General features: G+C 44.4%; 1 protein-coding gene across 1 annotated transcript in view; it reads right to left on the bottom strand.

The window, feature by feature from the left end:
- Positions 1-27737, bottom strand: part of DENND3 (DENN domain containing 3) — a 57089-nt gene continuing 29352 nt past the window's right edge. Inside the window, exons 9-23 of the mRNA XM_083360035.1 lie at positions 26860-27015; positions 24955-25051; positions 23527-23630; positions 20999-21180; positions 19483-20004; positions 17114-17376; positions 16602-16772; positions 15657-15786; positions 14702-14809; positions 13417-13553; positions 11490-11650; positions 8654-8787; positions 4916-5034; positions 3395-3532; positions 1-2165 (exon numbers count right to left, since the gene is read on the bottom strand). Of these exons, the coding sequence (XP_083216161.1) occupies positions 1941-2165; positions 3395-3532; positions 4916-5034; positions 8654-8787; positions 11490-11650; positions 13417-13553; positions 14702-14809; positions 15657-15786; positions 16602-16772; positions 17114-17376; positions 19483-20004; positions 20999-21180; positions 23527-23630; positions 24955-25051; positions 26860-27015 (2647 nt within the window). The 3' untranslated portion in view covers positions 1-1940. The remainder of the gene's footprint in view (positions 2166-3394; positions 3533-4915; positions 5035-8653; positions 8788-11489; positions 11651-13416; positions 13554-14701; positions 14810-15656; positions 15787-16601; positions 16773-17113; positions 17377-19482; positions 20005-20998; positions 21181-23526; positions 23631-24954; positions 25052-26859; positions 27016-27737) is intronic.

Raw genomic sequence — 27737 nt, 5'->3', positions numbered from 1 at the left:
TAATAAGAAGAAGAAGAAGAAGAAGAAGAAGAAGAAGAAGAAGAAGAAGAAGAAGAAGAAGAAGAAGAAGAAGTAGTTGGAAGGGACCTTGGAGGTCATCTAGTCCAACCCCCTGCTCAGGCAGGAAACCTTATACCATTTCAGGCAAATGGCTGTCCAGTCTCTTCTTAAAAACTTCCAGTGTTGGAGCATTCACCACTTCTGGAGGCAGGTTGTTCCACTGGTTAATTGTTCTAACTGTCAGGAAGTTTCTCCTTAGTTCTAGGTTGCTTCTCTCCTTGACTGGTTTCCATCCGTTGCTTCTTGTCCTGCTTTCAGGTGCTTTGGAGAATAGCTTGACTCCCTCTTCTTTGGGGCAGCCCCTGAGATATTGGAACGCTGTTATCATGTCACCCCTCACTCTTCTCTTCGTTAAACTAGTTACTAGACATACCCAATTCCAGCAACCGTTCCCGATATGTTTTAGCCTCCAGCCCCCTAATCATCTTTGTTGCTCTTCTCTGTACCCTTTCTAGAGTCTCAACATCTTTTTTACATCGTGGTGAACAAAACTGGATGCCGTGTTCCAAGTGTGGCCTTACCAAAGCATTGTAAAGTGGTATTAGTACTTCACATGATCTTGATTCTATCCCTCTGTTAACCTTGGCTGCATTGTGTTCACTGTGGCTGTTTTCACTGATTATTATTATTATTTCTTTTGCTGGTTCTGGATGTGAAGAGTGCTGCTATGCATTTCATCAAATGAAACCATTATTTTAGCTTCCTCTATTTTTTTTAGGTCTTTGATTTTCTTGAGTGGGAAATTGATAGAAGAATATTCACTCTCCAAGGAGAGATGTCTGACTTTTTTCGTAGGATCTTTGGCTGTGTCTGTTTGGCATTTAATAGTAGGTTTGTTTGCTATTTCTTTGGCATTTTGTGTGGATAATTACACTTTTTTTAAAAAAAAAAGTTCGTTGCATCTCTTTTCACATGGCCTGGTTTTATTAGAATCCTGTCACCCATTCAAAAGACATGACCGCCTTCAAAACTTTACATAATTCCTATAATATTTACAATATGGTATTACTCAGTCTCCTATCCACAGCTAGGAAGAACTAACATATGCAGGTAGTTCTCAAGGTACAACGGTTCATTTAGCGACCATTCAAAGTTACAACGGCACTGAAAAAAGTGACTTATGACCATTTTTCACACTTATGACCGTCGTCACGTGATCAAATTCATATTTATGACGGTGGCAGCGTCCTGTGTGTGTGTGTGTGTGAGACATGACCCCCTTTTGCGACCTTCCGACAAGCAAAGTCAAAGGGAGGGAAGCCAGATTCCCTTAACAACGGCGTTACTAACCCAACATCTGCAGTGATTCACTTAATGACCATGGCGTGAAAGGTCATAAAACGGGGGAAACTGTTAAGTCTAGGACAGCCTGTATTAACAAAGATTCAGGGATTCCCTACGACGCTCTCTTCTTAGTACAGGTAGTCCTCGACGTACGGCCACTATTGAGTCCAACATTTCTGTTGCTAAGTGAGACATTGGTTAAGTGAGCTTTGTCCCCTTTCACGACCTTTCCCGCCACAGTCGTTAAGCGGATCACTGCAGCTGATAAGTTAGTAACCTGGCCGTTCAGTGAACCCAGATGCCCTCATTGACTTCATTCGTTGGAAGGCCGCAAAAGGGGATCACGTGACCCCGGGACGCGGCGACCGTCGTAAGTACGAACCAGTCGGCAAGCATCGGAATTTGGGGGCTGCCGCCAGGGTCGTTAAGTGTGAAAAAACGGTCATAAGTCGCATCTTTTTTTCGGGGGCGCTGTAACTTTGAACGGTCCCGAAACGAACCGCTGTGAAGTTGAGGACGGCCTGCAATGCAATATTGTGGCGGCAATAAATTAAAAGGAACATTCAACTTCTAGATTCAGGGTTTGAAGCGATTCGTTACACGAACTGGAAACCCAGACTCTCCTCCACTTTCCAGATTGCAATCTTCCCTTCTTCCTGTCCGCCTCCACTCAGGACATATCGATCCTCGGCGGAGCACAGGGACTTCACGACATCCGGGTGTCCGACCAACTCTTTCTCCACCAGTTTCCTTTCCGTATCCACCACGTAGACCTTCCCTTTGACCTTCCCGTGGGAGAGACCTCGGCCACCGACCCACATCTGGAAAGGAAATCAACCTTTTAGGACAGGCATCTGTTTGACTAGAGGCCTGAGAGGGGAAAGGAGGCAGCTGGACTTGCCTTGTTACATATTGGGTGTTGATTAAACTAAATATTCCTCTTTTTTTGCCACGAGCACAAGTGCTAGCTGGGGAATTGAGGATGTGGAGGTCCACGCATCTTAAAAGTGGCCAGGTTTGAGACACACTGGACTAGACAATTAGAGTGAGGGTGTTAGGTCATGCCCTCGTTCTTAGAGGGAAAAATATTTCAGGGTGTTATTCTGGTTTTACACCTGCTGGTATAAGGCAGGGGTAGGCAACCTCGGCTCTTTTATGACTCATGGACTTCAACTCCCAGAATTCCTGAGTCAGTCTGGGAGTTGAAGTCCATGAGTCATAAAAGAGCCGAGGTTGCCTACCCCTGGTATCAGGTAAGCAAAATGAACGTTCGCTGCCTCCTAGTGGTAAAGCCACGTATAAAGTCCCAGTGACACACAGCGTATCAGAAGTCTGGCCCCGTAATAGATGATTTATTAAATAAATTACATGAAATCTTCAGTTGGATTGCCCTTTGCTTCTTAAAAGCCTCCTCCTTCCTTTGGAGCCAGGAGCTCTGAACAATTTTATCTTTATTAGCTAATAAAATAGGTTGGAATGGGTCTACGAAAGCGGATTCTTCTCCACCCTGTCCTTTTGAATGCTTAAAGTCATTTGTACAGCTTTTTTTTAAAAAAAAATTATGTCCTTTATTGATTTTTATAAATAGTGAAGGTAGCAAATATATCTAATGCTCCTTCCTCCTCCTGTTTTCCCCACGACGACAACCCTGTGAGGTGGGTTGGGCTGAGAGTGAGGGAGTGACTGGCTCACCCAGCTGGCTTTCATGCTTGAGAGGGAACTAGAAGTCACCGTCTCCTGGTGATTGGCCCAGAGTCACCCAGCCAGCTTTCATGCCTAAGGCAGAACTAGAACTTACCATCTCCTAATGATTGGCCCAAAGTCACCCGTCCGACTTTCACGCCTAAGGCAGAACTAGAACTCACCTTCTCCTGGTTTCTATCCTGGTGTCTTTAACAACTAGGACTAAACTGGCTCTCATTTTAAGCCAACAGATGGACCTGTGGTCACCCAGAACACCCCCATTTTGGCCAAAATCACTAGAAAAAGCCAGCAGAACAAAAAAAAACAACACCCACTAGCGTGGAGAATTCCTACACGCTTGGCGTACCTGGTTTTTCACTTTGATCACGCAGGTGATTTCTGAACAGTCCGGCAGGCTCAGCTTCTGCAAGGGGGTTGAGAAATCCTCCATGTTCCAGATCGAGAGCTCATTGCTGCCGGACCATGTAGCCCACGCTTCATCCCGCTGAAGCCAAAATGTGAAGAAGCAGGAAACATCAGACAACCGTGTCGAATAGCGCCGTGGGGGCGCAGTGGTTAGAATGCGGCACTGTAGGCTAAATCTGCTGACTGCCAGCAGTTTGGCAGTTCGATCCTGGCTGGTTGACTCAGCTTTCCATCCTTCCGAGGTCGGTAAAATGAGGACCCAGATTGTTGGGGGCAATATGGTGTCTCTGTAAACCGCCTAGAGGGGGCTGTAAAAGCCCTGTGAAGCGGTATATAAGTCTAAGTATTCTTTCTTTCTTTCTTTCTTTCTTTCTTTCTTTCTTTCTTTCTTTCTTTCTTTCTTTCTTTCTTTCTCTTTCTTTCTCTCTCTCTCTGTTTCCTTCCTTCTTTCTTTCTCTTTCCTTCCTTCCTTCTGTGGTGGCACAGTGGTTAGAATGCAGTTCTGCAGGCTGAGTCTGCCCACAGCCAGCAGTTCGATCCTGACCGACTCAAGGTTGACTCGGCCTTCCATCCCTCTGAGGTCAGCAAAATGAAGACCTGGATTGTTGGGGGGCAGCATGCTGACTCCGTAACCCGCTTAGAGAGGGCTGTAAAGCACGGTGAAGCGGCATATAAGTCTAGGTGCTATTGCTATTGCTTCCAAATGTTGATCACGGGACCACGGTGAGGCTGCAACGGTTGTAAGTGTGAAAAATGGTCAGAAGTCACTCTTTCTAAGTGCTGTTGTAACTTTGAACATTCACTAAATGAATGGTAGTAAGTCAAGGACAACCTGTGACAGGATCCCTGCACCCAAGAGAGACTGGAAAGAAAGGAAAGGAAAGGGCGGAGGGGGAAGGAAAAGAAAAGAGCGCGCCACTTACGCCCTTTGTGCCCAGATATATAAGTATATATGTCTAAGTGCTCTTCCTAGTGCTATATTCTGGATTATGGACTTTGCCTGAAGCTGCCAACAGCCCATGTAGAATTTAAAGTAGTCCTCGACTTAAAACGATTCATTTAATGACCGTCCAAGGTTACAGCAGCACTGAAAAAAGTGGCTTTTCACACTTACTACAACCATTGCAGCATCCTCGTGGTCACATGATCAAAATTTGGATGCTTGGCAACTGACCCACATTTATGACGTACGCGTGTATGTATATCCTGGGGGACACGTGATCCCCTTTTGCAACTTTCTGACGAACCAGGTCAACGGGGGAAGCCAGATTTGCTGAAGAACCGTGTCACTAACTTAACGACCGCATTGATTCGCTTCTACAACGGGGGGGGAGGAGGGGGAGAAAGGTTGTAAAATCGGGCAAAGTTCACTTAAGAGCTGTCTCGCTTAGCGGCGAAAAATGTTGGCCTCGATTGCGGTCATAAATCAAGGCCGAGACCAACCACGCTAGGAATAAGTTACCTCGGGAAACAACTGGAAGCAGAGCAAAGGCGTCAAGGGTTCGGCGGGCGCGTTCTGCAGCTTCAGCTCTTGGCGAAGCAGCCCGTTTGTGTTGACCACAACAATGTGGTCTTGAATACCTTAAAAGCAAGCAGACAACACAAGAGTTTAGGATTGGAAGTAAGCCCGTCGAAACAGACGGTGACACGGGACGGCGGCGAAAAGCAAAAGGGCTCTAAATGGTAAACATGGAATTAATCCCACTGGTAAAAAACAGGCTTCGTCCCAATCCCGCCAAGACTGAGTGGCTGTGCATACCGGCATCTCGGGTCAACCAGACTATTCCATCTCTAACGATGGGGGGTGAGGTGTTACCCCCCGTTGATAGGGCTCGCAACTTGGGCGTCCTCCTGGATTCACGACTCAATTTTGAAGACCACATAGGAGCCGTGACCAGGGGGGCCTTTGCCCAGCTTCTCCTGGTACACCAGTTGCGACCCTACCTGGACCGAGATGCCCTACGCACAGTCACTCATGCGCTCGTGACCTCCCGTTTGGACTACTGCTACGCTCTCTACATGGGGCTGCCCTTGAGGACCACTCGGAGGCTTCAGCTGGTGCAGAATGCGGCCGCGCGAGTTGTGATGGGGGTCTCCCGATACTCCCACGTAACACCTCTACTCCGCGAGCTGCATTGGCTTCCGGTTGCCCTCCGGGTGAGATTCAAGGTGCTGGTGATGACCTATAAAGCCCTACATGGCTTGGGTCCGGGATATCTGAGGGAACACCTGCTGCTGGCATCAACTTCCCATCGTCCAGTGCGCTCCCACAGGGAGGGTCTTCTCAGGGTGCCACCGGTAAGAGATTGCCGGCGGGTAACACCCAGGGGGAGGGCCTTCTCTGTGGGTGCGCCTGCCCTTTGGAACCAGCTGCCAGTGGAGCTGAGGACTGCCCCCGACCTCCGTTCATTCTGCCGGGACCTGAAGACCTGGCTCTTTGAGCTCTCTGGCCCAGGCTGAGGATTAATTTATTTTAATTGGGGTTTTATTTATACAGGGATAAATTTAATCTTTTTTAAACTTGGTCTTAACTTTTGTATTTTTGGTTTTTAATTACCCTGTAAACTGCCCTGAGTCCTCCGGGAAAGGGCGGTATATAAATATAATAAAATAAATAAATAAATAAATAAATAAATAAATAAATAAATAAATAAATAAATAAATTCGTGGGAATAAAACTGTGTGTGTGTGTGTGTGTTGCATAAAGGCCATAAACCGAGCCTGGAATTGCAGTCATAACTCATGCTGGTTGTTAAGCGTGCCATTATGTGGTTGACCTGATTTGATTTTTCTCAGTGGTCATTAAGCGAACCCATGGTCATTGAGTGAACCCGCTGGCCATAAAGGGCATCCTGGAAGGAAACCGGGAATAAATGCCGGTTTCCAGCAAAAAAAAAAAAAAAAGTCACAAATCACATTCATGTAACCACAGGATGCTGCAAACAGCTGTAACGGGCGGCAGGTTGCTAAGCAACCAAAATGCAATCGCGTGACCCCCGGGAGGGTCTGGCCATCCACACTTCAATTCAAGGCCATAAGTATCTTTTTTTTGGGGGGGGGTCCATCATAAATTCGAAGGGCCCCCGAGTGACTGACCATAAGTCAAGAACTCCCTATGCTAAAAAAATTTAATTGGGGATGTACGTATGGTCTACTTTTTCTTGCCTTAACAGATGTTGCTTTGATATTTCTAAAATGTGGTACGTTAGCATTCTTGTTAGAGCAGGGCTTAAGTTTTTAAAAAGCGGTAAGGTTTGACCTGGTGGATGGGATACCAGCAGGAGATCCCCAGGGCTACAGAACAGACTAGGAAGTTAAAAGCAATCCGGGGAGACAAAGGAGACCGCCACTTTTGTACTGCTGTCAAGAAAACAGCACGGATGTGTCCATCTAATCATCAGGTATTTAATTTAATTTAATTTATTAATATTTCTATACCGCCCTTCTCCCGAAGGACTCAGGGCGGTGAACAGGGCAAGAATAAAAAACACAGAATTACAAAAGTTAAAAAATGATTAAATACATGCCCACTAAAAAACAATTAATACATAGTAAAACCCCAATAAAATACAATAAAAACCCCACCAATCCCCCGTCAGGCCAAGCCGGCTTGTTCGAACAAGTATGTTTTTAGATCGCGGTGAAAGGAGCGAAGATCGGGCGCCGTCCGGAGCTCAACCGGTAACTGGTTCCATAGTTCCGGGGCACCCACAGAGAAGGATCTCCCCCTGGGGGCCACCAATCGGCATTCTCTGACCGGTGGCACCCTGAGGAGGCCCTCTCTGTGGGAACGCACAGGGCGCAGGGAAGTTGATGCCGGCAGCAGGTGTTCCCTAAGGTACTCTGGACCCCTGCCATGTAGGGCTTTAAACACCATTACTAGTACCTTGAATCTCACCCGGAAGACAACTGGCAACCAATGCAGCTCACGGAGCAGAGGTGTAACATGGAAGTATCGGGAGACTCCCAACACAACTCTCGCGGCTGCATTTTGTACCAGTTGGAGCCTCCGGGTGGTCCTCAAGGGAAGCCCCATGTAGAGAGCATTGCAGTAGTCTAGACGAGAGGTCACAAGCACGTGAGTGACCGTGCATAAATCATCCCGGCTTAGATAGGGCCGCAACTGGCGCACCAGGTGAACCTGGGCGAAAGCCCCCCTAGTCACAGCCACTATGTGATCTTCCAAGGTGAGCCGTGAATCTAGGAGGACTCCCAAGTTGCGAGCCCTATCTACGGGGGGTAGTAGTTCAGGTATGAACTCTGTAACAGACACCTTGGCTTTATCCAAGGGGAAAAGCCTGGTACTCTTATTATATCATTGATATCATTTTATACCATCTTATTATATCACGAGAAACAACGGTTGGAAGCTGATCAAGGAGAGAAGCAACCTAGAATTAAGGAGAAACTTCCTGACGGTGAGGACAATTAAATGGTGGAACAGCTGGCCACCAGAAATCGTGGGCGTTCCATCACTGGAGATTTTCAAGAAGAGGCCAGACAGTCACTTGTCTGAGAAGGTGTAGGTTCTCCTGCTTGAGCAGGGGGCTGGACTAGAAGACCTCCAAGGTCCCTTCCAGCTCCTATTCTATTCTATTCTGTCAATTCTGTAGCTTATACAGCAAAAAAAAGATATTGCCATGATGATCTCTGGTGATGCAATTAAGCATCACATTCGTTACAGGTGATTTATGCACCAGGAAATCTGATGGGTAGGGAGGAATAAGGTTGAAAACGTCAGGGTAACTCCTATCTATCTGGGTACGGCCAATCTATGGGAAAAGAAGGACTAGGGGTGACATGACAGCAGAATTCCGGTATTTGAGGGGCTGCCACAAAGAATAGGAGGGGGGTCAAACTATTTCTCCAAAGCACCTGAAGAAGTAACAGATGAAACTCATATGTGAAACTAATTGAATAATGTGATTTACAACGGGTAGATAAGGGTGGGGATTGTGTGTGTGTTATGATGGCTTTAGGGGGAGGCGATTTCAGATTCTGGCATCCCTCCATGAGTGCCGATGTTTCGTTTCATTGCTAAGACTTTTTAGATAAATAATTATGCCTGCAATTTGTTTGAATTGTCTCATTCATTGGAACCATGACATAACCTATAATTGCTGCCGTCTTGTCTTTTTTGGGTTGGTTAGGACAGGAAGGGAAGATGGAAAGTATTTTAGAAGGCAGGCAGGAAACTCACAGCACCAAAGCCGGTTCTTGTAGAACTGAATCGAGGTCACCATTTCGTAGGGCAGCTGAAATCGGCGGTTCACTTTCAAAGTGCTGATGTTCCAAGCAATGATCGTGCCGTCCACACTGCAGGAATACGCCTCGCTGCTCTCAAAGGGGTTAAGAAAACACACTTCTTACAAACCTCTGCAAAAATCAGCACAGGTAGTCTTCCAGTGATGACCGGGGATGGAGCCTGGGCATCGTAAGATCCTAAGACGCAACCTTTTATCGTTGATTTTATTACATGTTTGATCCAGTTTTAGACTATACTCCTTGTATCTTTATTGTCAGGTCAGTATGATTCAGTTTTCTGAAGATAGCTTGGTTTTTGATATACTGCCTGTAAAACTAGCCAGACCCTGGTCGCCCGTTGATTGCATCATGATTTGTGATGTATTGCTATGTCCTCTTGTGATGGGTGTTGTTTTGTTTGGATGTTTGATTCATGTGTGGCCTTTGGCTGTAATAAACAAGTAGTCCTAAGACTACTTAGGACTAAATCACGTTAGCCTACAAGACTGACCCAATTTTAGGGCTGTTTTGAGGGGTTTGTGCTTTGCTTCGGGGAGGTTTGGCCAAAAACCCAGAAGTAAATGGAAGTTTTTGGCAAAAAAAACACAAACCCCGGCACAAAACGTTGTCACGGGACCGCAGGATGCCGGAAAAGAGCTGTAAAGGTGAGCTGGTTGCGGAGAGACCAAAGTGCAGGCACATGACCACGGCGAGGGATCCATCAGAACCTTGGAACCAGGTCAGAAGAACCCCCCAGGAAAGTCGGTCATAACTCTGAACAGGCCCTAAGTGACTGGTCATAAGTCAAGGACTATCTGTATGGCAGATGCAATCTCTGCTGTTTCTTCAATCTAACACTAGAGGTCTTCAAGAAGAGACTGGACAGTCACTTGTCTGAAATGGTATTAGGTCTCCTGCTTGAGCAGGAGGCTGGACTAGAAGACCTCCAAGGTCCCTTCTAGCAATTCTGTTATTCAATTCCCAAGTATGGTCTGCCTTAATTTTTCCTACAGGAAAGTTTAATGCAGGGGTCCCCAACCTGTGGGCCACGGCTCACTACTGGGCCGTGGCCGCTTGGCCACTGGGCATGCACTCACCGCCCACACTAGCGCTAGTTCCGCCCTGAGCATCCTGCCGGTGCTAGCGTCGCCCCGCCCCAGAGCATCCCACCGGCGCTAGCGCCACCCCATTTGCAGCGCTCGCACCCGTGCAGCCCTTTGCATGTGCACATGCGCTCACACGCAGCCCATTTGTGCGCATGTGCGTGGGGGGTCATTCTTGTGCATGCACACACAGGCCCATTTGCGCACGCGCACGCAAGTAGCAGGGCCTGCCTCCCTTTCCGGGCCGCCAAACCAAAAAAGGTTGGAGACCTCCCGGTTTAATTTATTTCTAGATTTATTGGCCACCTGTGGATCTCGTCTTTCGGTGGCAACTCCCCACCCACCCAGCTGGATTTGACCCCGTTTGCCTCTTCCACACAGTCTTTGGATGGTGGCTTCCAAACCACTGCAGATGTCTAGTCTTCACTTTTTTTATTTTTTATTTTAATCCCATTTATATCCCGCCCTTCTCCGAAGACTCAGGGCGGCTTACAATTTAAGCACAAACCAATGTGCTTAGCAATAGCCTTCATTCTATGTATAGGCCTGCTTATTAGGGCTTTCACACACACCCCAAGCGGCATTATTACAAAGTCAGCTTAATTGCCCCCAAACAATCTGGGTCACCTGGGAAGGATGGAAGGCTGAGTCAACCTTGAGCCTGGTGGGACTCGAACCTGCACTAATTGCAGGCAGCTGGTGTTACTTAAGGAGGCATTAGCCCACTGCTCCACCAAGGCACTTAACTCAGACTTGTGAGCGAAGGTCACTCCTAAATGCCGATCCTTCCCTAATGGCTTTGAAGGCAGCTTTTGGAAGCCCAGGATCACCCTTGGGGTATAACTGAGGGAGCCAGCTGACCAATTAAGGACCTATTAAGCTGACCAATTAAGCCTAGTATAAAATGGTTCTCTGGAAGGATCAATCACCTGAACATAACGTGTATACAGGTAGTCCTCGACTCGCGGTGAGAACTGAGCCCCACACTTCTGTGGCTAAGGGAGACAGTTGTTAAGTGAGTTTTGCTCCATTTTACGAACTTTCCCGCCACCGTTGTTCAGCGAACCACGGCAGTCCTTAAGTCAGTCACACTTAAGTTGCTACGTGAATCCAACTTCCCCAGTGACTAGTCAGAAGGTTGCAAAAGGGGGTCCGGTGACCCTGGGGACATGGCCAACGTCATAAATATGAATCCGTTGACAAGCGTCTGGTTTTTAATCATGGGGATGCTGCAATGGTTGTTAAGTGTGGGGAAAATGGTCATCCGTCACTTTTCCCCAATGCTGTTGTACCTTTGAACGGTCAGTAAATGAACTGTTATTAAATCGAGGACTACCTGTATTGAAAAGCAGTGTGACCTCCAGATTAAAACTGTTTTGATTTTTTTTTTAAAAGTGTAAACTTCCTCATTTGTAGGGAACCACCGTCCATTTCAGGACATTTTAAAGGAGAATCTCGTTCATATATTTTTTTTTTAGCATTCATTGGAAGATCTTTCAGCGGGAAATTATCCCACCGGAGAATCAGTCCCCAGGCCTTCTGCACTTGGGAGCTAAACCGGTCCTTGCCCAATTCTGGACTTTCCGGATCAGCTCTTCCCGTCACTGGCTCCTCCCGAACTTCTTCCTCTGGATTTTCAATAAGCCCCCCCACACACACACACATACACACCTGGTGTCCTCCACCCACCTGGGGACGCTCTCTCTGTTATCCACCACGATGTCCACAATTTCAAAGCGATGGTCATTCAGTTGCTTATTGCAAGACATGCTGTGGGTGTTGATCAAATAGATGATGGAATCTGCGGAGCCGATCCAAACCTGACTTTGTTCTGCCATGATCATACATTTCTGAAGAAAGAGAAAGAAGACAAGACAAGATAACCTTTATTGTCATTTTTTGGTTTTTACTGTGGGCACAACGGCACACATCAAAAATGAAATTTAGTTGCCCGCTCTCAAAGTGAAACACATACATGAAACACACCTAAACATACTATATAAAAGGAAGGAAGGAAGGAAGGAAGGAAGGAAGGAAGGAAGGAAGGAAGGAAGGAAGGAAGGAAGGAAGGAAGGAAGGGCCATGTAATGCACCTCTCAAGACTCTACTGCAGGAGTCTTCAATCTCGGCCCTTTTATGACTCGTGGACTTCAACTCCCAGAGTTCCTCAGCCAGGCACGCATTCTGGGAGTTGAAGTCCACGAGTCATAAAAGGGCCGAGATTGAAGACCCCTGATTCTACTGTATGTAACTTTTTCCATCTTTTATTTACTAAAAATCTACTTGTATGTGGGGAATATTAATTATTTCAGTATATTAGTTTATTAATTACATTAGTTAATTATATGGCCAAGCAATTCAGACACAGTTCCCAGAGGCGGGATACAACATTAGTGACTACATAACAGTTACTAAATAATAATAATAACAACAACAACGATGGTGATGATAATAATAAGTTGGAAGGGACCTTGGAGGTCATCTTGTCCAGCCCCTATACTATTTCAGACAAATGGCTGTCCAGTCTCTTCTTAAAAACTTCCAGTGTTGGATCATTCACCGCTTCTGGAGGCAGGTCGTTCCACTGGTTAATTGTTCTAACTGTCAGGAAGTTTCTCCTTAGTTCTAGTTTAATATTATATATTAAACTAGATCAAAGCTTGGTATAATAGGATGAAGGTTATAAAGTAGGCGTCGGTGACTAATTGGGATCGATGCCTCTAAATTGCAGGTACTGCACAAACACAACCTCTGTACCTTGTATACGGTCATTTACAGCTTACAGAAACCAATCAACAAATCTTTCTAAGATAAAAAGGTGAAGTGCTCTCCAGAGCAGAAACTTCCACTCATTATGAGCACCAGGTGTTAACTGCTTCAATAGGCCGTGTTTTAGAGAGGGAGATCCCCCCAAAGAAACATGGCTTTCTTCAGAAGGAGAAGCTGGAGAAGGATGCCTGGTCTTGGGTCACGTGGTCTTGCTTGTTTAATGACATGGTCCTTCCTCTACTGGGTCACGAAACAAGGAAGACCACCTTGAGGAAAAGCATGTTCACCAACAAAATTCCCTACCTGCCCCTGAGTTTTGCTACCAACCAGCAACCTACTATCAACTGAAGGAGATGAAAGACTAGCCCGTTTCCCAACCTCGGCAACTTTGAAGATGCGTGGATTTCAAATCTTAGGATTTCGAGAGTTGAAGTCCACGTATCTGAAAAGTTGCTGAGGTTGAGAGACACAGTACTACGCATAAACAGGCCAATCCTGAAGGGCCCCAAAGCCTGGTCTGCTAAAACAAATGAAAAGACATTAAAAGAGGACGGGATAACTTGAGAAGTCAGAAAGCCGCCTAAGTGCTTTTTCAAGAGGCCACTTTTGCTTTTTTCTTGGAAGACGTTTCGCTTCTCATCCCAGAAGTTCAAGTTCAAGTTCATGAACTTCAGTTCTTCAGAACTGAAGAAGCTTCTTCCGTGAGAAGCGAAACCTCTTCCAAGGAAAAAGAAAGAAAAAAAACACCTTTGACCTGGAATGACTTGAGAACCTTCCAGAGACTTGGAAAGATCTCTACGTATTATTTGAAAACTTTGGCGATCAATCCATGGTCAACGTCACCTACCAGCTTAGAGCTCCCCACTTTAAAAGAATGCTGTAGAGACCACGAGGATGCGTCGAAGACCACCACTTTTCCTCCGTTCAAAGCGCACCACAATTTTGGATGGGCCTCTCCATGTTTTTCGGTGGATTCAAGCTGGCCTAAAGATGGAAGAATGTTTACATTAAATGCTTGGAATCTAGGGGGGGGGGCGGGGGGGGGAAATGATCTCCTCAAGATTTGCAGTAGCCAAGAGGGCTCTGCTGTCAACCTCCTTGGTCCAGTCTGCAGGACGGGCAACTGAAAGGGACTGTAGCAAGATGTGCGATGTCGCAACAAGAAATGCTACCGAATAGGGTCAGGAGGCACCTTGGAGGTCTTCTAGTCCAACCCTCTGCTCAAGCAGGAGATGCTACGGCAGTCCAGAAAAGTGGCTGTCCAGTCTCTTCTTGAATACCTCCAGTGATAATGTCACCGCTGTGAACATCGGATGTTCTTCCTTTGACGACAGATGGAAATGCATCCATTTTTCTTTCGCTTTTAAAATTCGTTGATGCTGGTAGGGAGTGGGGAATGTGGATGAGAGTCCAGTCATAACAACACTAAACTTAGCATGAGAATCAAGGTTACTGAGCCCAGAGCTGATAAAAGAATTGGCGGGCTGGAGAGCTGGGGAGAAAGCCCGCGCTTCAAGCTAATTGGGGAATGTGATTTATGACTGTTAACTGGAGGATGGAATTGTGCTTTGCTACTTTGGGCTCGGGGAGGGGAATTCAGTGCCAATACTTTATTTCTCGAATAAAAGATTCTTTAAGGTAAACAATGCCTCGAAGTTCTTTTAAAGAGTTTCATCAGTCGGAACCGTGAGAGATGGAGCACCCGCAGCTTCTGAAAGCAACTTTTCTGTTCCATTGGTTGATTGCTCTCACCTAGGAAATTTCTCCTAAGTTCTAGGTTGCTTCTCTGTTTAATGATCTTCCACCTGTTATTTCTTGTCCTGCCCTCAGGTGCTTTGGAGAACTTCTTCTCCATTCCTTCATTGCAATGCCATTTGCTGAATGCCTTCTCACGTTTATAAAGAGAGATCTTGGAGTCTGAACAGATCCCACAACACTCAAACTCGGCCTTCGGTGAAGAGCAATGGTCCAATCTGTCTCTGAGCCGTGAAACTGGATGGGTTTAGGCGTGTGTTTGTCTCTAGATCAATACCAAGCAACATTGCTGAGATACTGTATATTACCATTTTAATGAATGTGGGGAGTGGGACAGGTAACGTCATGAGGTGAGACCCCCCCCTTCAATTCCATACCTGGTGTATAGAGCAAGACTTCCACTGCTTGTGGGAACGTTTCACCAGCCGATGGGTTGATCTTGTGCTTTAGTGTTTCAGACGTTGTTTTGGAGACCATCATGGGCACTGGACAAAGAGGAGACATGTATTTTTATAAATGCTTATAGGGCCAAAAGGAAAAACTGACAGATAGGATACTGGGTTTCCCCAAAACTAAGACCAAATCTTATTATTATTATTTTTTAGCGTCCAAAACAAGCACCAGGTCTTATTTTCGGGGTAGGCCTTACCTCACCTCTGGCCCAACAGCCCCAACCAGCCGGTCCACTTCTTCTGGGGCCAAAGTTCTGCAACTGCATTCTGGTCTGCATTTTCCAGTCAAGCCTTTCCAGAAGGCCTAAGCAGCTGAGTACCAAGGTATGGATTCAATCCATAGCTTGGTGCTCGGCTGCTGAGATCTTGTAGAACCAAGCTACGGCTTGAATCCATAGCTCGGTTCTTGGCTGCAGAGGCCTTCCGGAAAATCCTCTGAGAAATGCAGGCCTGGCTGCAGAAGAGGCCTCAGGAGTGGGCTGGTGAGGAGAGGCCTGGCTGTAAGGTGAGTAAGTGTGAGGCGGGGCGGAAGGAGCAGCCTCACCCCGACCCGAGTTTATTTTTAGGTCTGTGCGTCGCCCCAAAACTAGAGCTTATCTTTGGGATAGGGATTATATTAGGTCCACCCCAAAAAATTCAGCTAGGGCTTATTGTTGGTATAGGCCTTACTTTCAGGGAAACACGGTAGATCAGGGAGCAAAGGCGAGCTCTTCACCGAGAAAGCCCTATGCATGGTCTACAGCGGTTCTTGGCATCCTTCATAACTATGAGGGATAACTTGCAACTCTGCCCTTGGGCTACCATCCAACACAAGAGCGTAGAGAAGGTCACACACTTCACCCTACCAAAAGAGTATTATCTCAATGATCCATCCGCTCACCTTCGTTCTTCATCCTGTCAAAGTAAGAGAGCTTCGAAGCTGCATAGATTACTTTTGACGTCTGCAGTGAGCCCACCACTGCATCCATCAGAAGAACATTGGTAAGGGCTTGTTGGAGATACTGTGGATCCTGAAAGAGAAAGGGATGGGATGTCAAGAGGAAGTACCAGATGAAGGAAACCCCGACTGCAGCTTGCACATACTACGCATGAGATTCCACCTTTTCCCTAATGCCTACTAGGGGATCACGTATGGGCCTCTTGATAGAATATGCTGTATGAGTGCAGAATTGCAGATTTTATTCCTTAAACTAGAACTCTTCGTTCTTGGCCAGAGGAAGCCCATGTCTGGGGCCCTGGAAGAGATCAATTCAATTAAAATCCAGGGGATTGGACTAGAAGACCTCCAAAGGCTCCTTCCAACTGTTTTTTTTGTTATTCTTTGGATCCTTAAAGACTAATCAATATAATTGGCTAAGAAAGCCGAAGGAGATGCTTGGAACAAATCCAGGCAGATACAATGGTTGGCATCTTTGAAGAAAATTATTTGGCTATTCTTTAGAAAATTGAATAGCTAGAAACTATCTACTCTGCTCTTGATACCCCCCTTTTTTGGGGGTTACATCTTTGGAGTATTACTCATCTACAAAGCCATTTTTACCATGCTATGGTTCTGATGTTACTTGGGATGGGTCGTAATAAAATCAGACCAAGGAACATGAATGCTGCAAAAGTTAAGGAAAATTTGGAAGAACTGAACAAATGGTTTGAACCACAGCAGGGTAGAGGTTGAGCTGCATTAAAATGGAAGCCTGGATGAAAGTTGCTTTGCTTGCTCGATTATTAATCTTGCCCCTCTGGAAAAGGCACATTACGTGCAAATCTCAGAAAACGAACGATCGTAGAAGTAGGGGCCCTACTGTTAACCGACGTAACATCCCCGAACCTTGTGGTCGTCCGCCATTTTCTTCCCGGCGCACATCTCTTTCACCATCAGGTGCCAAAGGTCGCACTCAGACTTCAGGTTGGCTTCAAAAACGTCCTTTTTGTACTTCACTTTTATCTTCAGCGTAGGAATCCTGAGGAGCAGAAAAGTAACGGTGGTGTTCCTCACTTCCTGCAAGGCGAGGTAGAAAAGGAAGAGCTGAAGAATGCAGAGTTCTGTTTCCATCTCCTCCCCCCCCACCCCAAATTCTCATGGGGCAGAGAGGGTAAATTGGGGGCTCTCCAGATGTTTTTGCTACCAATGTTACACCCTGACTTGCACAGGCGTGTCGATACACAGATAATCCTCGACTTACAACCGTTCGTTGATTGACTGCTTGAAGTTACAAAGTGGCTGCGGGGACGCTGCAACAGTTGTTAAGTGTGAAAAACGGACATAAATCACTTTTTCCCAGCGTCCTCCTAACTCTGAACGGTCACTGAGTTAAGCCCGTACTTTTGGGGGAGGCTCACCTCTATATCTCTGAACATTGCGATGTCCTGATAGCCAGGACAGGCTCCTTCCGTCAACAGGAACAGGCGCTTCGGCGTCAGTGCGATTTTTCCAACTCCTTTATTAGTTTTCACTGAGTTGGATAACTTATAAACACACTCGTTTTTGTCCAGGTGTTCCATTACTCGTGGAGGCAGGTTCACCTCTTGGGCTTCTGCTTCTGTTTCCTTCCAGTAAGTATAAAAGTCTTTAAATGTTTCCGGGTCAATTTGTTTTTGCTGCCCTTAAAAATAAACAAAATGTTGATTTATTGTAATGGACATTTCTAGATCTCTTGAACATCAAATGCTGCAAAGAGGGGGAAAGTGTCAGCTGCCCAGTATAATTTTAAGATATAGGCCAGGGGGTAGGCAACCTTGGCTCTTTTATGACTGGTGGACTTCAACTCCCAGAATTCCTGAGCCAGCATGGCTCAGCTTGGAAACCTCTCCCTTTCCCCTCAGCGTCGCTGGCTCAGGAATTCTGGGAGCTGAAGTCCAGGAGTCATAAAGTGGCCTAGGCCAGGGGTAGGCAACCTTGGCTCTTTTATGACTGGCGGACTTCAACTCCCAGAATTCCTGAGCCAGCCTGGCTCAGCTTGGAAACCTCTCTCTTTTCCCTCAGCGTGGCTGGCTCAGGAATTCTGGGAGTTGAAGTCCAGGAGTCATAAAAGAGCCAAGGTTGCCTACCCCTCTGCTTGAGCTGGGGGCTGGACTAGAAGATCTCCAAGGTCCCTTCCAGCTCTATTCTATTCTAAGGGGCCCTGAAGATACTGTATTACAGGTAGTCCTTGACTAATGACCATAACGGAGCCTGCAAATTTGGTCATCAGTTTTTGACGGTCATAAAAGCAGGTCACCATGTGACCGTGGCTGATTTTACAACCTTTTTTGCGGCGGACGTAAAGTGGACCCGTTGTTCGCCATGGGGTGCTTTTATGTCAGAAGTAAACGCCGGTTTCTGTGTTTTTGTGTGTGTGTGTGTGTGTGTGTGTGTGTAAAACATAAATCAGTGTCATGTGATTGTGCGGCGCTGCAAATGGCTGTAAATGAGGTCTGGTTGCCGAGCAGCCAAATTGTGGTCACATGACCACACGGAGGAGGCCCAGACACCAGACATTTGAATCTAAGTCATACGTCCCCTTCTGGAGGTGCGTTGTAAATACAAGTGGTCACTAAATGACTCGTCATAAAAGTCGAGGACTACCTGTAATCAAGAAAGGGCGACTGACTGATTGATTGATTGATTGATTGATTGAGTCAGTCAGTCAGTCAGTAAGTCAGTCTGTCCATTTCTGGAGCTGCCCCTCTAATGCAATTAATTTTCCACCAGCCGGTATCTTCAACCAGAATGTTGTGGTTGACTTAATAGCAGTAATAAATTTGTATTTCTAGAAAACTGGGTGGAGGAGGAAGTAAGAGTCATTGTACTTTTGCCCCTCAATTTCTCCTTTCCTGCCCTTGGCCTTTACTCATCTACCCACTTTTCTCCAGCGACGGCCACATTCCGCCTGCCCCAGTTTATAGCATGCGATTGTGAAGACAGTTAGGCCCCCAAAGGATTGTCTGTGAAAGAATATTCTATTCTATTCTATTCTATTCTATTCTATTCTATTCTATTCTATTCTATTCTATTCTATTCTATTCTATTCTATTCTATTTTCCTTAATTTCATTTCTATTCTATTCTATTCTATTCTATTCTATTCTATTCTATTCTATTCTATTCTATTCTATTCTATTCTATTCTATTTTCCTTAATTTCTATTCTATTCTATTCTATTCTATTCTATTCTATTCTATTCTATTCTAATTCTAATTCTAATTCTATCCTATATTTCTATTCTGTTCTGTTCTGTTCTATTCTATTCCATTCCATATTCTATTCTATCCTATATTTCTATTCTATTCTATTCTATTCTATTCTATTCTATTCTATTCTATTCTATTCTATTTCTAATTCTAATTCTAATTCTAATTCTATTCTATCCTATATTTCTATTCTGTTCTGTTCTATTCTATTCTATTCCATTCCATATTCTATTCTATCCTATATTTCTATTCTATTCTATTCTATTCTATTCTATTCTATTCTATTCTATTCTATTCTATTCTATTCTATTCTATTCTATTCTATTCTATTCTATTCTATTCTACTCTACTATATATTCCAATATCTATTCTATTCCGTTGCGTTCGACTCCACTCCACTCCATTCTCTCTTCCCTTCCCTTCCCTTCCCTTCAAGATACATATTCATGACAGGAAAACGTAAGAGCTTGAAAAATTCTAACAAAGGTTAGAATTCGAACAAGGGGTTATATTTTCCTTTCTCCCCGCACGCATCCTTACCTACGGTTAATGCATCAAACAACCGATGGATCGTGTCAGTATCTTTGACAATCCCAGATTCCTGGATGCGCTTTACAAAGTCACCCAGCTGCATGTGAGTTTTTGGCAACTCAAATTTCTTCACGTGATCATCGGTTTTGATGACCTCTCTTTGTTTATCCATTAGATGACTGATCAATCTCTTCAGCTCAGGCTTCTGATCTGCCTGGGAGCGATCCAGGGGTGGGAGATTCTCTATCATTTTCCTCACCAGCTCCGTCGGGAATATCCTGATGTCTGTCTTGTACAGATTTTGGAAGTCCAAAAGTGCATTTAGGAAATTTTTTTGCATCAGGCTTATAAGTCCCCGGAGGTAGAAATACCCCGCGAGAAGTGCAGAGTTCTCCGGGGACAAAATTGTGATCGCTCGGCTGAGATGGTTAGTAAAATCGACGTAGTAGGTCTGGACACACTGACCCATCAATGGGAAGTGGATTTCTGGAATCCTGAAAGTGCTGATGGGTTTCGAAATCGACCTTTTAGCTAAAAAAGGAGAAGCAGAGAGACATATTGTTCCAATAACTCAGGGGCTGCCCCAAAGAAGAGGGAGCCAAGCTATTCTCCAAAGCACCTGAAAGCAGGACAAGAAGCCACGGGTGGAAACTAGTCAAGGAGAGAAGCAACCTAGAACTAAGGAGAAACTTCCTGACAGTGAGAACAATTAACCAGTGGAACAACCTGCCTCCAGAAACTGAATGCTCCAACACTGGAAGTTTTTAAGAAGAGACTGGACAGCCATTTGTCTGAAATGGTATAGGGTTTCCTGCCTGAGCAGGGGGTTGGACTAGATGACCTCCAAGGTCCCTTCCAACTTATTATTATTATTTACCAAAAGGTGCCAAGGGGTCCTGCTAAATCAGGGGTCTTCAAACTTGACCCTTTTATGACTTGTGGACTTTAGCTCCCAGAATTCCTCAGCCAGCGTTGCTGGCTGAGGAATTCTGGAAGTTGAAGTCCACAAATCATAAAAGGGCGAAGTATGAAGACCGCTGTGTTAAATGTTCTGGTTTCACTTTGAACCTTTACATATTTCTTCTCCATGAAGTGATCACAGACTGATGGGTAAGACTAAATTGAGAGATGAGGGGTCCTCGGTGGTCCCTGAACTGGTAGTGATGTTTCACATCATGAGGTTAACCTAGTTTGGGTAACGAAACATCTGGAAGAACCCCACAAAGCTCAGAGGACACCAAGGACCACACAGTCGTCCTCCCCCTCCTCCCCCTCCCCTCTCCTTCTCCCCACTGGGCAAATCCCACTTCCTTCTAGCCCTGCTGATGTTAGCTACTTGGGTAATGAAACATCTGGAAGAATTTCATCCCTGAGCAACGTTCTTCTTTATCAGTAAATTAAGAGAGTCTTCTTATACAGAGCCTTTCAAAAAAAAGGGAAGGATGAGAAACAACGGTTGGAAGCCGATCAAAGAGAGAAACAACCTGGAATTCAGGAGAAACATCCTGACAGTGAGGACAATTACCTTGTGTAGTGTTTATACTTCGAAGGGATGCATTCCTAGTTGGGCCATCATTTGGCTTAATGTCGTGCAGATTGGGCAAACTCATTCCCATGCGCCTGCTGAGCATGTACCGAGGATTAAACCTTTGAGAGATCATTTTCTCCATCGTTAGCCTTCTCGGATTACCAACCAGGAAGTTGAATCTAAAGGAAGCAATATATATTTATACACACAGACATAAAACACGCACCTCCCCCACACCTGTAGATACATACATACAGCACCGGTCACAGCAGCATAAGAACAGGCACAAAGCATCGTAGGCATAGAAGCAGGGGACTACCATGTTAGGCAAGACTTGAAGGCTATGCAGAGAGCGGCCTCAGAGACAGTCCAACGTATAGTGACAGGGTGTAAGATGCAGGCAGAACAGTATACACTGAACGGCATAACCGAGTAACTGGCATTGTGTACAGGAACATCTGTGCAGAATATGAACTTGATCTTCTTAAGTCTAGATGAGTGATCCCACAAAAGGTTGCTAGTTCTTCCAGAAATACTTTTAACTAAATTGTTTCTCTTGTTCCTAATAATATATAGAAAATTTGAGGAAGAATTATTTGATGATCCAAATGCACTGACTTGGAACGTTACTTGGCAAAGGAAGAAAGCTAGAGTAAGACTGAAGAAAACAGAAGCTTTGACCTATTAGAGGGGATGTTATATTATTAATTACCGTAAGATGTTTGAACATGGTTAAGAACAGATTGCTAGAAACAGAAGGGTTATTATAACTAGATAGATAAGATTTATAATCAGAATATTATATCTTGGTATGAAAAGGGAAATAAGAAAATGCTAAGAAGTGTGAATAAGGGAAGCTTTTGGTTACTTAAATATAACTTGTTTTGAAATTATAAATGATCGGGATATTTTCAATATGGATGGGAAATTAAAACTGAAAAAAGCGCAAATAGGATATGGACTGAATAAATGGATATTAAGAGCAAATGCAGTTGAGATACGTTTTGGTTAGAAAAGATATTCTAAACTAATATATTTGATACTACTAAAAAACTGTAAGAAATCCTGATATTCAACTGTATATTTATTAACAACAATAAGAATTATATTGCTTAGTGTGGAAAAATGTCTATTACCAGAAGAGAGGATGTGTAGTATTGGATTTAATTTGAAGAAGCTTACATGTACCATGGAAATACTAATGGACTCAGTCATCACGTTGTCTGTTAAGCACTTGATTGTAAAAATAGAAAATTAATAAAATATTTATTAAAAAAAAAAGTCCCCAACCTCCGGTCCATGGACTGGCACTGGTCTGTGGCATGCCAGCAACAGGGCCGCACAAGCAAACGAAGCCCCATCTGCAGGATGCAGGCAGCACACAAAACCACGCCCGCTCCGGTCCGTGGAAAAACCTTTCTCCATGGAACCGGTTCCTGGGGGCCACTGCCCTATAGGGCTTCCAGATCCAGGCAGATAGGCAGGTATTGGCCCCTCAATCAGACACTGTGGTAGTACACAAGCACCAGGAGACAGCGGTAGTGATAGATGTAGCAGGGCCAAGTGACAGCAATTGTAGGCGATGACCATGCTGAGCCCGAGGGAGGGGTCAAACACGTCATCAGTCATGAGTCCCTGCGCGCCCACAAGAGATTTAATTCCGGCCCACCTTGAATACCTTTCTATTCTTGACTCCTGCTAATTTCCCCTGGCCGTTAGTAGTTCAGATTCTTGTAGCGAGATTAAGCTTGCGGTAAATCTTTACCCTCATTTGAACAGGCTGAATATCCCGATTTCCTTGGTGCTCGACAGCAATATCAGGAGAAAGGAGTATAGGAAACTGGAGATGTAGTGCAAGATGTGAAGGAGGAACTGGACAGGATGTGGAAAGTCAAGGCCAAAGTGGTCCCAGTAGTGGGAGGAGAACTTGTGGATGGGACTCCTAAGCTGGGAGAGTGGCTTCAACAGATCCCATTAGAGTTCTCTGTCCAGAAAAACACAATGCTGGGAACAGGTAAGGGATCCTACACAGAACCCCCCAAACTTCCAGGCCTCTGTAGAGGACACAAGAATGACGAAGGCAGAGACCACCTATTTGGGGGTGAGAAGGGAAATACACACAGACACACACACAGACACACAGAGAGAGAGAGAGAGACAGAGAGAGAGAGAGAGATCTCAGTAGCATAATGTATAACATAAACTTATGTTAATTCATTAAATTAATTAAAAGTCCTTTGGAATTGGGCTTTCCCCCAAATGATTTGAACACAGCTGTCCTCCAGAATCTGAAGAGCCAGCCACTGAGTGACAGCGGTACACAATTTTATACTCTTTTATTTTATAAATTCCAGGTTACATTTTGTTCCACCCACACCAGCATTTAGCATAATGAATTGTGTAGCCAACTGACATCATCATTTAGAGATCACACGCTGCAATAAAAAAATGCCCTTGCGCATCCAGGGCAATGACTTCCTGCAGACAAGGACGCAACCTACTACGTGATGCAAAACAGGCCTTACCTGTCTTCCTCGTTTTGGGTGCTCTGCTCTAGGTAAGCAAAAGCATCCATCCTTCTGTTAAGGCGGGCTTTGAGAAAAGAGTGGAACATGTAGGTTTCCAGTACCTGCAAAAAACACGAGACATTCACAAGTAGTCCTCGGCTTGCAGCTATTCATTTAGCGAGCGTTCAAAGTTACAAGGGCACTGACCATTTTTCAAACACGACTCTTGCAGCATCCCCATGGGGACACCTGAACAAAATTCAGACACTTGCCAACTGGCATGCACTTAGGACGGTTGCAGTGTCCCCTGTGTGTGTGTGTGTGTGTGTGTGTGTGTGTGTGTGAGATGCGATCTCCTTTTGCAGCCTTCTGACAGGCATAGTCAATGGGGAAGCCAGGTTAACCAACTTAATTTAACTGCAGTGATTCGTGTCAGAGCCGTATCAGGAAAGGTCATAAAATGGGGCAAAATTCACTTCACAAGTGAATGCTTAAGAAGAGAAATTTTGGGCTTAACTGATCATAAATCAAGGACTAGCTGTATCTCCACTGTGCTAGATTATCACGGATAGCAAATGTTTCAGAAGCTTTTTCTTTAAAGTATATTATTGCTTACTTAAAGTAGGACTGTGACAGCAACAGTCTCTGGGTTACATTCTGACATTCTAGGCCAGGGGTAGGAAACCTTGGCTCTTTTATGACTGGTGGACTTCAACTCCCAGCATTCCTGAGCCGGCATGGCTCATCTTGGAAACCTCTCCCTTTCCCCTCAGCATGGCTGGCTCAGGAATTCTGGGAGTTGAAGTCCAGGAGTCATAAAGCGGCCTAGGCCTAGGCCAGGGGTAGGCAACCTTGGCTCTTTTATGACTCGTGGACTTCAACTCCCAGAATCCCTGAGCTAACATGGCTCAGCTTGGAAACCTCTCCCTTTCCCCTCAGTATGGCTGGCTCAGGAATTCTGGGAGTTGAAGTCCACAAGTCATAAAGCGGCCTAGGCCTAGGCCAGGGGTAGGCAACCTTGGCTCTTTTATGACTCGTGGACTTCAACTCCCAGAATTCCTGAGCCAGCCACGCTGAGGGGAAAGGGAGAGATTTCCAAGCTGGCTCAGGAATTCTGGGAGTTGAAGTCCACAAGTCATAAAAGAGCCAAGGTTGCCTACCCCTGTAGGTGGTCATTTAAGTCAACGACAACTTAATTGGCACATAAGTAATCCAATCTATAAATTAATACATTCTAAAAGTTTAATTCTAAGTGTATTTCAGACAAACGACGTCAGTCAGTCTAACAACTAAATTGGCAGAAACAAAATCATAAAATATTTGGTTATGTACACTTTCCTCAAAAGATCAAATTAAAAGAAAACTATAAGTCAAATAAACATTTGTTTTTTTAAAAAAAATTACAACATGAACTAACAGAACAATTTATGTCAAGTTCTGGCTTACCTTTCTGTAAAAAGGCTGGTCATTTATTGCTCTCGTTTTTAAGAATTCTTCACTGTTAAATACTCTGTGCTCATAGTTCAAATGGTCCTTCACCTCTCTGTTGATAAAATAGGATATTACCACAAGAATTTTTTAAAAAGATTAGTGGGAATGTGAACAGAAACATTATCAGTGGAAGCAATTTCTTTCTTTCTTTCTAAAAATACTTTCTTTCTGAAATTTTGCATCCTGCATTTTTGGTGTATTTTAAACAATTCCAAGTAATAATTCCGCATTCATTTTGTGTGCACAGTGGCTATCCTTATTAGCACTGTGCTAAACAACTAATTCCCACAACACTGTCAAACCACCAAGTAGGATTGTATTGCTATTATCCTTCTCATCTTTCCTATTTCCTTAGCTTCTTATGACTATAACTTTGATGCTTGTATCTTATGATTTATGTTGATTGCTTTTATTTGTATCCTGTTATGATTTATGTTACTTGCTTATTTAATATCCTATGCTGGAATTGGGTATGTGTAGTTTAATGAAGAGAAGGGTGAGGGGTGATATGATAGCAGTGTTCCAATATCTCAGGGGCTGTCCCAAAGAAGAGGGAGTCAAGCTATTCTCCAAAGCGCCTGAAGGCAGGACAAGAAGCAACGGATGAAAACTAGTCAAGGAGAGAAGCAACCTAGAACTCAGGAGAAACTTCCTGACAGTTAGAACAATTAACCAGTGGAACAGCCTGCCTCCAGAAGCGGTGAATGCTCCAACACTGGAGGTTTTTAAGAAGAGACTGGCCAGCCATTTGTCTGAAATGGTATAGGGTTTCCTGCCTGAGCAGGGGGTTGGACTAGATGACCTCCAAGGTCCCTTCCAACTACTTCTTCTTCTTCTTCTTCTTCTTCTTCTTATTCTTATTATTATTATTATTATTATTATTATTATTATTATTATTATTATTATTATTATTATCACTGAATGTTGCATCTTATTATTTATGATTATTGTATTTTATGATTATGATCATGATTTATCACTTGTTGCTTGTATGTACACTGACAGCTTCTGCACTGAAGACAAATTTCTTGTGTCTAATCACACTTGGCCAATAAAGAATTCTATTCTATTCTATTCTATTCTATTCTATTCTATTCTATTCTATTCTATTCTCCTATCCTATCCTATCCTATCCTATCCTATCCTATCCTATCCTAGTTCTGTTCTAATTCTGTTCTATTCTATTCTAATTCTATTCTGTTCTGTTGCTCTGTTCTATTCTATAATCTATATTCTATTCTATAATCTATTCTATAATCTATTCTATTGTATAATCTATTCTGTTCTATTTTAGTCTACAATCTATTCTATTTTATTCTATTCTCTATTCTATAATCTATATTCTATTCTATTCTATTCTTGTATAATCTATTCTGTTCTATTCTATTGTATAATCCATTCTATTCTAGTCTATAATCTATTCTATTCTATTCTATTCTATTCTATTCTATTCTATTCTATTCTATTCTATTCTATTCTATTCTATTCTATTCTATTCTATGGACTAGAAGACCTCCAAGGCCCCTTCCAGCTCTATTCTATATTCTGTACAAATATACATCCCAACAAATGAATAAATATTAACAACGGAAACATTCACCAGGGTGCATTAAAACACAACAGTAGCGTTTAAGAAGAAGAAGAAGCATTTGCAAAAAGTCAGATCGCTGGTCTTATTGAGCCAAGGGTGCAAACTCACCGATCATCAAATGAACCCACCCGGAATTCTCTCTCAAGGGCGCAAAGGAGCCGGCTCGCCAATTCCTTCGTTCAAAGGAAGGCTCCGGTTTTCGAACAGACGATAGCATGAAAGTTGAGGAAAGAATCAAAGGCGGCGGAAAGGGATCTTTCAACACCTACCTGAAGATATTGACGACGAACTGCAGAGCGATCTGTTGGATTTCAGAATTCAGCTTCCGTTGCCAAGTTCTCCGGCGCCCTTGTAGTTCGATGAAGTCGGTGGAGGTTCCCCGGTGAGACAGTTCCAGGTCATAGTGCAGCTGAAGAGTTTCAGATCTGCAGAAAGAAGTTACAAGCAGTCCTTCACTTACAGAACAGGTGGTCCGCTCCTGCCAGTTCAAGATTATTTTCTCTGCTTTCGCCTCTCTTTTTCACCGTCTCTTAAGGGAAAGGGAAAGGTTCCCCCGCACATGCGTGCTAGTCGTTTCTGACTCTAGGGGCCGGTGCTCATCTCCGTTTCAAAGCCGAAGAGCCAGCGCTTGTCCAAGGACGTCTCCGTGGTCATGTGGCTGGCATGACTAGATGCCAAAGGTGCACGGAACGCTGTTACCTTCCAACTGTAGTGGTCCCTATTTTTCTACTTGAATTTTTACGTGCTTTCGAACTGCTAGGTTGGCAGAAGCTGGGACGCGTAACAGGCGCTCACTCTGTCTCTTATCGAAACATTAAAACAGGCAAATCTATAGGAGCAGAACCCCCCTATGTTAGTTCTTTTAAATAAAGCGTGGATTGGTCCAGAGTCCATCATCCATCCTTTCCTGAACATCTGGATTCAGCATTTGATAAAGTAGCCAAGCACTGCTCACTGGATCAAGTTAGCCTTTGTGCCTTAATTAATTTTAAACACATAATGTAATTGTGCGTTAATTTCCCCGAGAACAAAGAAACTTAATTGGAAAGAATCATTCATTTTCATCCCCTCCTTGTTCCATTAGTTTCCTGCTGTGGTTACGTAGCATATGTCAGGGGTCTTCAAACTTGGCCCTTTTATGACTTGT

Source organism: Vipera ursinii (genome assembly GCF_947247035.1).
Source record: "Vipera ursinii genome assembly, chromosome: 3".
Lineage (NCBI taxonomy): Eukaryota > Metazoa > Chordata > Lepidosauria > Squamata > Viperidae > Vipera > Vipera ursinii.
The sequence above is the reverse complement of the archived record's forward strand: the minus strand, read 5'-3'. Positions and strand labels throughout refer to the sequence as shown.